The sequence below is a fragment of the Hypanus sabinus genome, chromosome 6, assembly GCF_030144855.1.
Source record: "Hypanus sabinus isolate sHypSab1 chromosome 6, sHypSab1.hap1, whole genome shotgun sequence".
Lineage (NCBI taxonomy): Eukaryota > Metazoa > Chordata > Chondrichthyes > Myliobatiformes > Dasyatidae > Hypanus > Hypanus sabinus.
Genome location: NC_082711.1, coordinates 166747532 through 166762286, shown reverse-complemented (window position 1 = coordinate 166762286; position 14755 = coordinate 166747532). Strand labels below are relative to the sequence as shown.

The window sequence follows — 14755 nt, the reverse complement described above, 5'->3', positions numbered from 1 at the left end:
GAACATTTCAGTCTTCTAGTGCTGACTGCAAATGTGGATTCAGTCTGATAAATTCAGTCAAATACAAATCCAGAAACTGACTAGGTCAGAGTAAGCGTTCGGCACAGATTAGAAGGACCAAGATGGCCTGTTTCCATGCTGTAATTATTAGATGGTTACAAGTGGAACATTTGGGTGATCTAATGAGGATTAAAACACATCTTTCACCTGAATGCAAAATTAATCTGGACACTGTTTATAGAAAATAGATTTGTAATTAAGACACGAGAAAAAAAAGTTTACAAAACAAAAGATTTTCTTTGTTGTACTGCATTTCATTATATCCTTTCATAAGTGATTTTTCAATTGTCATTCTAATTATTATAGTCTGTATATTTTTTAAAAAACACAAAAAACTAAAAATTAACGTGCCATGTAAGTTTCAGGCAGAGTAAAAATTTCCTACTCAGAGCAATGGTTGGCCTGCTCAGCTGTGAAATAAACAGAGGGAACGTTGGTCTGTAGGGCGTGGAACAGTTCAGTGTTGTGGTGAGTGAACTTATCCACACCAGTTCAGGAACCTGATGGCTAAAGGGTAATATTGTTCCAGAGCTGGTGGTATGGGGCCAAAAGCTCCATTACCCCCTGTCTGATGGTAAATGTGAGAGGAGAGCATGGCCTAGATAGTGGGGATCCTTGATGACAGATGCTGCTGTCTTGCGGCAGAACTCCTTGCAAATGCCCTTCAGTCCATCACAGGCAAAGCCCTCCCCACTGTTTATTATTGCTGTTGCAAGACAACAAATTTCATGACACGTGCCAGTGATTTTAAACCTAATTCTGATTCACCACTTTCTGTACCCATTCCTAGGCATTGATGTTCCCATGCAAGACTGTGATGCACACAGTTATTATACTCTACACTGCATCTATGGAACTTCGTCAAAGTTTTAGATTTCACCAGCCCTCAGTCTGACATTCAGTGGACACCTAGGTTTTGAAGGCAATACCTCCCTTCACAGGAGTTCAAAATGAATAACCATTTTTTTTCCAAGAACATCTTGTCTTCAAAAAGAAACATTGACTGTGGAGACATGACCATCCTTCCAAAATGGCTATTTAACACTGATACTGTTCCAAACAAGAATGGGAGAAAAGTGCTCAGGGATGACCAGAGCAACCCCACAATTTGATCACTCCCAATGCTTTCCATATCCACCAATTCACTTGCAACATTAGAACTTTGAAATCCAAGCCTATTGACGATATGGAGTCAAGACCTCCAAATACCTCTCAGCCTTGGGACTAAACAGGGGTGTGGATTGGGCAGACAAAACAACAGTAAAAAGAGCAAAGTGTCTGGGTAAAATAAACTCTTCAATACCATTTATGTTGGGCTTCAAGTAGATTATGTAGTATTTATGGGTTTTATTCCAGATACATCACAACAAGTGGAGTTTTACCGTTAGTACAACATCAAGGTCCAAACACAGATAGTGCAACACTAACTGGACTGGTGGGGGGGGGGGGGGTGCCTCTGTTCTACTTTACTTGGAGCAGCAGCTCAGCTTTTGAACGTGCTGGGGTTGAAGTGCAAAAAAAAAATCCACCTCCGTACCAATCCAAGAATCTATCAACGACTGGGAATTAGTCTAGCAGACAAAAGCTTGAGACAAAAGCCCCAACCAACAGAATGGGAGGGAGAAAGAGGGAGTTGGGGAAAGTCGACAGGCTGGAAATGCTGAGGGTCAGGGCAAACGCGTGCGGGACGGGCTGGCTCTGACCTGTGGTTGTGAAAGGTCCTGCTCGCTCTCCTTTTTGCTAGTGGGTTGGGGTGACGGAGGACTGCTATCAGAGCTCACTTAGGAGGTTTCAGTTCCACACCTACTCTCCCCATTACAGTCACAAATAACAATCCCCTCTTTTCCCAACAAAAGCGTATTGCTGGACAAGGTGATTAGCAGAGCTTTCAGGCCCAGTGGGCATATCGTACCAATCCGTCACAGCACAGAGCTGACAAGCCAAATAGCCTTTCCTTGATCCGCTCTGCATCACTTGTTCTGAAGGAGACTGCCTCTACTGCCAAGAAAATGGAATGGCTGAAATTGTTCAACAGGCAATAAAAACATTACTCCATTATGTTTACAACAAATCCTAATTGATTACATACTTTAGGGCACCAGGTAATTACCAGTTTGTCACTTTTCATCTCCTCTGACAAGGCACAATTATCGGTAATTCAAAGGCAATTTCCCCAAGATAAACACGCCAGCATTCCCCGATTATCCCTTAATTATTAGACTCCACTATTTATCTATTAGCAGAGCTGTCAGCCTGGGACCTGCTGTGTTGAGGCTTTTTCTGCAGGTCAGTAAGTAATTGGAGCTGGGTTAGTCTCCAGGCCAAGAGACAGTTAAGTTTCCATTCAATCCTCACCCAGTAAAATGGTCTCTAGGGGAACCACTATCACCTGAATATAATGAGGGAGCATTTAGGCCTCTGACGTGCCAAAACACCATGCAGGCAAGGAAGGACCTCATGTTCTGCAATTTCCCTATGTCGTAGGTCCAAGCCATCAAAAGTTACAGGTCATTTCCTCTCTTATTCAGCAGCTGATAGAAGACTGCACCAATTCAGATTCATTTATTTATCACACGTACATCAAAACAGAGTGAAATATGCTGTTTGCATTAACTAACACAAACCAACAATGTCCCCTTGGCTGGACAACACAAAGCACAACAAAACAACAGCAAAATAAGCCAATTTCCTTCCTCCCTCCTACCCACATGGACAAACCTCCAGGCTTAGGTCTTCAACTTCTGATCGTTCAACGATCCCTGGACTAGCCAGTTTCAGGACCCACAACCCCACACCTCCAAATCAGGGCTCAGTGACTTAGTGTCCTTTGTACATCCTGCTTGCATGTGCATCTGATCCCGGGATGCACCAACCTGGGACAGCCCAACATCCATAGACGTCCCTTCATCACCCATCCAAGTCACTGAGTCTTCAAGATGCTGTGGATAGCCGACAGGTCAGGCAGCATCCCTGGTCAATAACCCTTCAGTATTGGAAGAGAGAAAACAAGTAATAAACTGAGTGGATGTTTGTGGTCTTCTGTTGCTGTTGCCCATCCACTTCAAGGTCTGACGTGTTGTGCATTCAGAGATGGCCTTCTGCGCACTGTTCTGGTAAGGCACGATTATCTGAGTTAGTCACTTCCCTGTCAACTTGAAGCAGTCTGGCCATTCTCCTCTGACCTCCCTCATCAACAAGCCATTTTTGCCCTCTGAACACCACTCGATCAGATGGGGGTTTTTTTGCACCATTCTCTATAAACTCAAAAAACTGTTATGCATGAAAATCCCAGGAGATCAGCAGTTTGAGATACTCATGTGTGGCACCAACAATCATTCCATGGTCAAAGTCACTTACATCACATTTCTTCTTCATTCTAATATTTGGCCTGAACAACTTGACCATGTTTGCTTATGTTTATTCACTGAGTTTCTGCCACATGACTGGCTGATTAGATTTTAAAGTGGCCCACTGAATTTACACTTGAAGTTGCAGAAAGCTGCAGGGATGGAGGAAAAGGAACAACATTGTGTGTGTATCACCAGGATGGAACCCAAGTCACTGGAACGGACAGGCAGCAGCCTTCAAGCTATGCCATGTGCTGTGCAGATGCTGGGCATCTGAAATAAAAACAGAAAATGCCAGGGGTACTTGGCATTCCAGTGGCATCTGAGGATGGTAGAAGCCGGAGAGAAGTGTGGGGACTGTGTGGGGGTAAGTCATCACAAGAAAAATTAGTGGCTTATCATATAGTTAATGGACCAAATGGTCTTATGTCAGCAGGATGGAAAAAAAGGGGCAGGATTTTCTAAATTACACCTATAGTTCTGAGGGCAAATAGTCCATGGCTTCAACTCCAGGTAGAAAGAGAGAGGGACAAAAAAAAAAGAGTAAGAGACTCCAGTGAGCAAAACATCTGGTACAGCATCATCCAAATTCTGTAGTTCGTCCTAGAAAATATCCCAGGACTCACTCCAAGAACAGCAGTGGAAAGTGGACTGGAACCTTCGTATAGTACGGGAAAGCAGTTTGCAATTCCCAAGCACTTAAGTGACCTCACATGCAAGTCAAAATTGAATTTCAGTGTCATATCTGTGCCAATGAACTACAAATACTCCATGTTTATTTCTCATACCACAGTTGCTCAGAGCCAGCAAGCTCTGAGAAACAGTTCTGTGACCTACTTATCTGGTTTTGGTAATATGTCTGGTGGGGAGGGGTGGGGGTGCTCGTTACTGCAGGCCTAACTTTTGGCAGCTTCAAAAACATCAGGCCCCTCGAGGGGAATCGTACGTTAACCGCAGGCTCAGAAAAGACACACAAATTGCAAAGTGAAAGTTGATCTGCATCAAGACCTCAATCAATATTCTCACTTAAAATAGCCTGCAGTCATCACATCGTTCCCTAGATGGCCACAGCAGGACCTAGTTCAGGTCGGGTCAAGTCTGGCGACGTGTATGGGTTCAAGTCGGGTCAGACCCTGCCAGCCTGCCTCAATACTTCTTCCAGACTAACTGCATGCATGCATCCATCTATCATCAATATTTGGGTTAATTTGATCATGGGACATGGACCCTGTTCACATCAACATTACTGTCCATCCTGAAGTACGAGGGTGATAGATAAGTTCGTGACCTAAGGTAGAAGGAGATGAGTCATTAACTTCAAACTTTCTGCATAATCACTCAAAGAGTTGACCTGAATGTGCATGTAATGAGAGCTGTATTACTCATCTCCTTCTACCTTAGGCCACGAACATATCAATCACCCCTCGTACCTCAATTCCAAAACTCAACATAGTGGGCAAATTTAATAAATAGAACAGGCTAACAGATCAATTGTTCAGCACTTTTTTTTCCTGATTCTGACTAGTGACATTACAAAATAACTTTTCAGCTGAATTTTTTCTTCGGCCCTTTACCTTTGCCACCCATCTCCTCCCAGCTTCTCACTTCATCCCACCCACCTGGCTTTAACTCCCCCTTCCCCCTCCTCCCTACTTTCTTATTCTAACTTCTGACCCCCTTCTTTTCCAGTCCTGAGGATGGGTCTTGGCCCAAAACATCAACTGGTTGTTGCTTTCCATTGGGAAAACACTGGCTGAGATCCTCCAGCATCATGTACATGTTACCCTGGATTTCTAGCATCTGCAGAATCACTTGTGCTTAGTCACAAAATAACCACTCGGCACCTTCTCTAAATAAAAAGAAATGCATCAATCTTTTAAATTACCCGAATTTTGTACCTCTGCAAGGAAGTTCAAGACAAATACTAACCCAGCTAGCACCTGCTATGCTGCCAGAGCAGTCCAATCGTGCTTTTTAAATGAGTCTCCCCTTCCCCTTGAATGTGGGACCCCAGAGAGGAAAGAAAACCCATTCACGTTGTCTCAGATTGACTGCTTAATTTCCCCCAATGGCAAGCAATGTTCAGGAAGGCAGCTCTAAGGCTTCATAAAGCTCTCAAGATGTGCTGCCGTATGGTTTATGATGCTTCAACTCATTGTTATTAACTGTCTCATAAACATGTTATGATCCAACTAATGCCAAGATCGAAAGGATACTTTGTGGATTTTAATCTAAATGAGATTAAATATCAAGGTTTAGCTCCAAGCAGATTTTTCAAAATTTTAGCAAAAATTTGGCATTTATTTAGCGATAGCGCATGTAGTAGGCCCTTCCAGCTCGTTGGCCCTGGACAAACCCTGCCAATCCCAACCTCATCACTGGACAATCTACAATGACCGATTAACCAAGTATGTCTTTGGTCTATGGGTGGAAAAAAAAAATACATCGAGCAGCCAGGGAAAAATCCGCGCATTCCATGGGTTGACGTACAGACAGCACCAGAATTGAACTCCGAACTCCAGCATGCCCCGAACTGTAACAGCATCACTCTAACTACTACTGTGACCTTGTCTGGGTGCAAATGTTCTGCAGAGGCCCCTGAGCCCAGTGAGAATTCTTTTGGCTTTTGGCTGGAAGATGTTGGACTTGCCTCTTAAGTACAGGCCATCACCAGGATAGGAAACTACTTATAGACACTACACTTGAATGAGCTCCCATAATATTAAATTCAAAAAGTCTGACATAAAATACACACTGCCTCTCTCCCCTCTTCTGGCAGTTCTTCTAATTTGCTTTTGATGCTCTTTTTACAATACAGTGGTGACCATAAATCTCTCATGTATTTTCAGACTTTCAGTTTTCAATAAAAATGAAACCCATTTGTAATCTGGGGCCAGGCTGTATTACAGAACAGAGGAGAAGTAAGGGTCATTGCACTGACCAATCTCAAAGCCCACTACTGAGGGCCTGGAGTCTTAGTCATCTCCAAGGAACTTCTGATTCACACTTCTCAATCCAGTACGTGACACTCAGTGGCCAATTTATAGGTTCAGGAATGGAACACAGTGTTAGGTCTACTACTGTAGGCCCATCCACTTCAAGGTTCGATGTGTTGCGCATTCAGAGACACTCTTCTGCACACCACCGTTGTAACATGTGGTTACTTGAGTTACTGTCACCTTCATGTCAGTCTTGCAATTCTTCTCTGACCTTTCTCACTAACAAGGCATTTTGCCCACACTGGAAGCTTTTTCTTTTCCCATGCCATTCTCTGCAAATTCTAGAGACTATAGTGCGTGAAAATTCCAGAACAGCCATTTCTGAGTTACTCACACCATCCCATCTGGCACCAATCATTCCACAATGAAAGTCATTTAGATCACATTTCTCCCCCACTCTGATGTCTGGTCTGAACAACAACTGAACCTCTTAAACATGTTTGCATTCTTTAATGCATTGAGTTGCTGCCACATGACTGGCTGACTAGATATCTGCATCAACGAGGTATATAGGTGTGCCTAATAAAGTTATTCCTTCAAAGTTCTCCAAACAAGAGCCAGCTAACCAGGATAAAGTGGAAAAAGATCAATCTGAGTTTGCAGGAGTCACCGAGGTTTTCTAACTGGTAAGATCAGAGAGATGAGGCAAAGAATTTTTTCCACCCAGAGGGTGGTTGAAATCTGGAACTCTGCCTGAGGGAGGTGCAGTTTCTCAATATTCAAGATAGAAACAAGTACTTGAATCAGAGCCAGACACTAGAAACGAGTACTGGAATATGAATAGAGAAAGGGTGTGATCAGCCATTTCTGTGCTGTGTGAAGACTTTCAGTCTGTAGACTCAGATTTATCACATGTACATGGAAACACAGTGAAATGTATTTACATTAACAACCAGCCAACTAGCTTATCTTCCACATGGGCAGTGGCAAGAGATGCTCCTAGCTTCTACAGTTATACTGAGAGGTTTCCATATTTTACTGGTATCTAGTGGAAATAGGATTTCCGAGCAAGCATATCTGAACCTGTTTTCAATGTGTGTACGGTACCCTTACACACGCATACAGCCTCAGGTTTCCGTAAGAGCCACTTGAACAAACATTCTTTGGGACGAGCCAACAAATCTTGCCGATGAGAGCTCCATCAGGCAAGACAAAGGATAAAACAAATATCCAGAAATGCTTCAAGCAGATTGTCACTAATACCTCAAGGTTTTAGGGCTTTCACTTTTTTTTTCTTTAAAGTAACTTCACAAAGGTTAGCAATAAGAATTGCCGGTTTTGAGGCTTCTGGCTTTAGCACAAGAGACCAAAGCACCAATGTGTATTTACAGTCCAAGAAGAGAAAGATCTCAAAGTTCAAAAGTTCTAAGTAAATTATTGAAATACAATATGTCACCATATACTACCCTGAGATTCGTTTTCTTGCAGGCATTCTCAGAAGGTACAACAATTGAATCAATGAAAGACTACACAAAGAGACAAACAAATGTGCGCAAGATGACAAACAGTGCAAATACTATAATAAGTAATCATTAGTATTAAATATATGAATTGTAGAGTCCTGGAAAGTGAGTCCACAGGTTGTGGAATCAGTTCAGAGTTGAGGTGAGTGAAGCTTTCCACGCTGGTTCGGAAGGCTAATGGTTGAAAGGTATTAACCGTTCCTGAACCTGGTGGCATGGGACCCAAGGCTCCTGTGGCTCCTTCCCGATGCAGCAGTGAGAAAAGAGCATGGCCTGGACGCTCAATCACCTCACTTCAGTCAGAAATGAAAGCAAATCTGTATGATGCGCTGTTAGAAAAACAATGGTACTCAGAAGAAGTTCAAGTTAAGCTCACTTCTTCACAGTGATACAATTGTTTCTATGAAATGAATAGCTGTTTTGACATATTACTCAAAAAAAGAGTAATTTTTTACCTCTGAGTAGTTTTGCAAATAAATTTGGCCATTCTAGGGACTGATTCATGTCAAATTAAGTCAATGTGATCCAAATGCTTATATTTTAATCTATAAACCATAACAGCTAATTGTTCCTAGGCATGCAAACAAAATTTGCAGAATGCATGCTGCATCAGCCGGATCTTACATTCCCTGTCCACCCAAGACAGCCAATCTGAAGCCACCAATAGTACTGTTACCAATTACCATATTGGGAGCAAACCAGATTTGTTCAGAGCCCTCCAAGGCAAGAGGAAGCCATTAACCCTCCCCCCAGCTGGGTCAGGACCCACTGTTAAGCTGTTTAACTCAGAAACACAACGTGGTTGCCGGAAATCCAGAGCAACACACACAAAATGCAGGAGGAACTCAGCAGGCCAGGCAGCATCTATGGAAAAGAGTAAACAGCCGATGTTTCAGGCAGAGACCCTTCAGCAGGACACCGTACCATTTGAGGGAGAAAGTCCCAATCCTTCCCAACCTCCAAACATGGAGACATATCTTGTGCAAGAACCCCTACAGTTCAAACAAGACAAAACATCAAAAAGCAGCCTGATCCATTCCAGATTAACTAACTCCACAGCAGAACCACACACAAGTTATCTTCTGCCCCTTGGTAAAATGAGCTTGGTGGATCGTCCCTTTAAAAGCAAACATCCCAGCATGCAAATTCTTGGTAGGCAGATTATCAATAGTGTAACCGCACCCTGGCTACTGCTTTGGTTAAACAAAGTATTAAATGAAGAATAGAATTCATTAGAAACAGCAAGTTGGAATAATCCAGCCTCGCTTGAGGCTGCAGAAAAACAATTTCCTGTGCAAAATGCTTTTCCAACAGTCACGCATCAGGATCAGCAAAACATTATTAGTATTGTGTGAGCAATGTTTGCACAGAAAATATTGGCTCCTTTCTGGTCATATTGTAGAAGGGCACAAGCTTATTTCAGCTGCAGAGGGGTGGATTTATTGTGCTCCCCACCCCACATCACCGAAATGAGACACAGCGTCCTCAGCCTCATGTCCCTAATCGCCTTCTAAACACTTCCATCTTCTCATCTCAAACTAAATTGTGTATCTGTCACCACATACTACCTTGAAATTCGTTTTCTCACAGGCACCCACAGGAAAAAAAATAGAATCTACAAGAAAGTACCCAAATGTACAAAAATTATATATAAACCATAAACAAATGAACAGAGTGGGTCGACAGCCAGGTCAGAAACGGCTAATATGAGGGGACAAAGTTTTAAGACTGGTGGACAGTATAGTGGGGGTGGGGGTGATGTCAGGGCAAATTCTTATTTATTTATGACATATGGTGTAGGACGGGCTCCTCTGGCCCTTCAACCCTCGATTTAACCCTTGCCTAACCACAGGGCAATTTACAATGGCCAATCAACCTACCAGCCGGGAGGGAAACCCACGTGGTCATGGGTAGAATGTACAAACTGCTGACAAGCAGCAGCGGGAAGTGAACCCTGGGCCGCTGGTACTGTAAAGCATTAAGCTAGGCACTATGCTAACGCGTCGCTTGTTACACAGTGGCGAGAGATGGAACACTTTGCCAGGGCTACTGGCAGAGGCAGACACACTAAGATCATTTAAGAGACTCTTAGATAGGCACATGGATGTCAGAAAAATGGAGGGGGGGGCTGTGTGGGAATGAAGGGCTAGATTGACCTTGGCACAGTTTAAAAGACTGGCACAACATTGTGGGCCGAAGGGCCTGTACTATACTGTAGTATTCTATGTTCAGTACCTGCAGAGATAAGACATGACAACTGTCCTGGCTGTTTTCGACTGGGATTGTTTGCTGTTCACGGGCCTGTGGAGAATTTGTTGCAAACGAAGGCAGACCAACAACAAATGCGCAAAAGACAAACCGTGCAAAAAAAAAATAAAGAGAACCCGAGTTGTTTCAGTTGCAGGTCAGTGGAACTAGGCAGAATAATGGTTTGGCATGGACTCAGTGGGCTGAAGGGCCCGTTTCTGTGACTGAAACTCGCGAAAGCGAGTCTAGTTCATAGAATCGGTTTGGGATTGTGGCGAGTGAAATTAAGCACGCCAGTTCAGGAGGCGTTCTTATGATGGCGTTTACGTGCTGGTCCCAGAACAGAAGCTCTGATGCGTTGACACCAAGGAATTTTAAGCTACTGACCCTCTCTGTCTCCAATCCCCCTAAAGAGAACTGGCTCACGGGCTTCCAGCTTCTTGCTCAGCTACAGCGTCAGAGATACAACACAGAAAGAGGCCCTTCGGGCCATCGTGTCCTTACTGAGCATCAAGCACCTACTTCAGTTAATTAATCCCATTTTCATTCTCCGCACATTTTCCTCAACTGGCCTCTTATCTGAACACAAGGAGTCATCTAGTGCCACATCACCATGCCGAGCTGCACATACTTGGGAAGAAACTGGAAGCCCATGAAGTCACGAGGTCATAGAAGCTCCAGACTGTTTATTTAAGCCCAGGTCTATGACAATGCAAGACCGTGGCTCTACTAGCTACATCTGCCACTCTGCCACTCATAGTAAAAGGCACTGCCGATACTTAAACCAATGATCCACAGTTGTATAGCATTGCTCACAATACAGCAAGTTCCCAGTTGCCAACAAGCCTCAAAATTCACTCCATGTGGAAAAAAAAACAGGGTGCTGGAAATTACAGCCCTATTCCCACAAAACATTTGTAACTCAGGGGGTGTACAAAATGGTACCTGTAGCTGTTCCATTCTGTCTGTGCAGCTCTGAAGACGAGAGGTGCCTGCAATAGTCACACACCCACAGGCAAATATACTTAAGTTCTCCTTACCCCTTGTTTCCAACTCCTATTGGGCCTAGTGCCTCACGTGTTCCTCCCCCAAACAGTACATGCATGGAGTTAATTGCCTCTGTGAAGATTTATTTTAATCAAAAAGAAAATGCTGGGAATGCAAGTCAAAACTTCTCCTCCTCCACGCCCCTTAATAGAACTGCTTGGCAAATTCAGAGTTTTAGACACGAAACTAATTTGGAATCACCAACAGCTTGCCCCAATATTGAAATTGGACCTCCACTGCCATGTGGTTCAGGAGCAGGGTGACTCACATAATCCTCCAGAGCAGGGATTGAGAGGTTATCCCTTTCACCATGTTAAGATTCTACCAGTTCCCAGAGGTTCTGCTAGGCATTGTCAAGGTCTGCTTCAGTTTATTATTTCGGGAAGTCAGTGGTGAGGTAGATGTGATCACTGACAACAACAAGCTGGACAACATCCTACAATAATTCAGCTCAGGACTGAACCTTCCTAGTCTGGAGCCCAGATAAGAACATTTTAAATTTGGAAATGGGAAAGTAAGAGAGACCTGTGTACTTGGCATATTAAACTTGAGACACTCTGTAGGTGCTGGAAATCCAGAGTAACACACACAAAATGCTGGAGGAACTCAGCATATCAGGTAGCATCCATGAAGAGGAATGAACAGTCAATGCTTCTGAACTGGAAAGGAAGGGAGGCAGGAGTCAGATTAAAGTAAGGGGAGGAAGGAGGTGTGCACGCTGGCAGGTGATAGGTGAAACAGGGTAAGGGGGAAGGTGAGAGTGGGGGAGAAGGATGAAGTAGGAAGCTGGGAGGTGACAGGTGGGAGAAGCAAAATCCTGAACCCTCCAGTTCTTTGCAACACACAAAAAATGTTTGAGGAAATCAGCAGGTTGGGCAGCATCTCTGGAGACGAATAAACAGTTGACTTTCCAGGCTGAAACTGAAACATCATCCTGATGGAAGGTTCTCAGCCCGAAATACCAAATATATATTCCTCTCCACAGATGCTGCCCGACCCGGGCTCCTCCAGCAGTTTGAGAGTGTTACCCTTTACTTACACACCCAATCTCCCCATCCCTCAGGGTCAGATGAAGGACGCTGTAACAGGATCTGAACCAACTGGAAAAGTCTGCAAAGGAAATTTAACTTAAGAATCAAGTGATGCATTTTGAGAAGTTAAACCATGGCAGGGTTCTGGAGGGTTTTTTTTTTAAAAAGCTATAGGGTAACAAGTACATACATAGTTCCCCAAAAAAGTAGTGGCACAGGATGGTGAGGGCAGCGTTGAGCACTCTTGCCATCAGTCAGAGCATCGGGTACAAAAGTTGGGGCATCACTTTACAAGATATTGTGTGGCGTTGTAGTGCTGGCCACCGTGCCATAGGAAGGATGTGATGAAGCCAGACAAGATGGAGAAAAGATAAACAAGAATGTGATAGGAGTGGAGGGCTTGAGTTACAAGGAGAGGAGAGTGCTTCTCCTGGAGTGAAGGAGACCACGGAGTAACTTTACACAAGTTTATAAGATCACGAGGGGCATCAATAAGGTGAATGGTCATGGTCTTTTTCTCAGGTTTGGGAAAGTCTAAAACTACAGGGGGAGTTTAAGAAGGGGGCAAGATTGAAAAAGGACCCAAGTGGCAGGTATTGCCCCACATAAAGGGTGGTGTATACATGGAACATGCTGTCAGACAAAGTGGTGGGACAATAACCACATTTAAAAGACGTGATTAGGAAAGGTTTAGATGCCCATATGGGACAAATGGGACTAACTCGGAAAGGCACCCTGGTCAGCATGGATGAGTTAGGTGAAATGGACCCCCCACTCCCATGCCATTGATGGGTGGCCGATGCCAGTGTGAACTCAATGTAGAATGGTCATTATAATGACAACTAGCATGGTCTTAACAGCAAGAGGCACCTGCCCAAGAGGTCTGCTGACCTGACTGAATGAATGTGTATGTGTACGTGTGTGTGTGAGAAAGAGAGACAAGCTACAAGCTGAAAGCTAGTTAATCCCTCATTTCCCCACTCCAGTGACCAACTGGCTCCCTGCCCCTCTGACTCAGCATCCCATTCCAGGCAGACGATGAGAAACAGAGGCAAACTGCTTCCATTCAGATACAACAACTCTAGCTGACTGAGCTGGATTCCAGCCAAGTTGTGTTCAGGCACAGCCACCGTCAAACCAGTCTGGTCAGCTCAGGTAATTTGCCAGCTCTTATATAATACCCCGTAAACAGAAAGCCATCCCGTAGCAGTTTACCGAGGGGTATGAATAGATACTTGGCCCATCCCTGAGAATGATGCAAAAACTATTATTTCAACTTCAATGGAAGACTAGGGAAAATTTTAAAACACACACCCTTGGTGGGGGTAGCTGACACCAACCAAACATCCACTCTCTTAAGAGTTTAGTTGCTTTCCAGCCCTTCACCTCACTTCCCTTTTTAAATCCCCCATGCCAATCTCTTGGTCCTCTGATTTCTGCATTCCTCCATGTCTCGCCTTGACCACTTGTGGTGGCGATAAGCCCCATCTTTTGGAATTCCCTCCCTAAATCTCCACTTCTCCCAAAAAGCCAAGGTCTTCATTATTTGAGGCAATATCTCACTTGGCATGGCAATAAATTTTCATTGATAACACATCCATGCCTGTGAAGCAACTCAGTACACTTTATAAAATGCAGGCTGAGGCAAAATATTGATAAAGGAATTAAGCAATAGGCAAGGTGTTGATGGTAGAAAGGTGATAAACTTTAGCCATGAGAGGGACCTGCATTTGGTAGGAAACCAATAAGTTCAGAAGGGCTTAGAGAATTCCTGCGGGGTCCTTTTTAGGCCACGCATGAAGGATGCAAAGAGATTGAAGAGTTATATTAACAATCAAGGAGAGTATTTCAGCTGCATTCAGAGGACATCCTGGAGCGTTCATCTAGTAAGGTACTTGGGTAGATCTCAGGAAAAAGAAAGGTGAAATCATTATTACAGGTCTCCTCATAGAAGTTAACAGTAAGATATACAGGCAGAGGAACAAATATGTAGGCAGATTGTGGGAAGATGCAAAAACAATGGAAAGGTGTAGTGGATGATTTTAATTCCACCAGTATTGACTGAGACTTTTTCCAATACCAAAGACAGAATCTGTTATGTATGTTCAAGTGAGTATGAATAGAACCACAGAAGGAGCTAGATTAGACCTTGTATTGGGAAATAAGCCTGGCCAGGTGGTTGAAGTTTCAGTGGAAGAACACTTTGGGAAGTGATCACTACTTTGTAGTACTCACAATTAAGACTGGACCTTCGGGCAAAGAGTTAAATAGGGGAAAGGTAATTAGAACAACCTTAGGCAGGAGTTGGGGAGAATAAAATGGGATCAGCTTTTTCTGGGCAAGTCCACATCTAACACACGGGAGTTGTTTATAAAGAGCATCTCATCAGAATTTAGGAGCAGTCATATTCCTGTGAGGAAAATAGACAAGAATGGCAAAGTTCAGGAAACCTGGTTGTTGTAAATTCAGTAAAAATGTGAAAAAGGTATATGCAAGGTTTAAGAAGCCACAATTAGGCAGAACTCTTATAGAATATAGTACAGTTGACATTGAGGAACATG

The 14755-nt window shown here is 43.7% G+C and overlaps 1 protein-coding gene across 4 annotated transcripts in view; it reads right to left on the bottom strand.

Annotated features, from left to right (window-relative positions):
* Positions 1–14755, bottom strand: part of rflnb (refilin B) — a 40880-nt gene that overhangs the window by 9379 nt on the left and 16746 nt on the right. The window contains exon 1 of one of the 4 annotated variants that reach the window (XM_059973418.1): positions 11062–11127. The exons of the other annotated variants lie outside the window; for them this stretch is intronic. Within the exon in view, the coding sequence (XP_059829401.1) occupies positions 11062–11076 (15 nt within the window). The 5' untranslated portion in view covers positions 11077–11127. Of the gene's footprint in view, positions 1–11061; positions 11128–14755 lie in introns of those variants that run through there. 4 annotated transcript variants of the gene reach the window in all.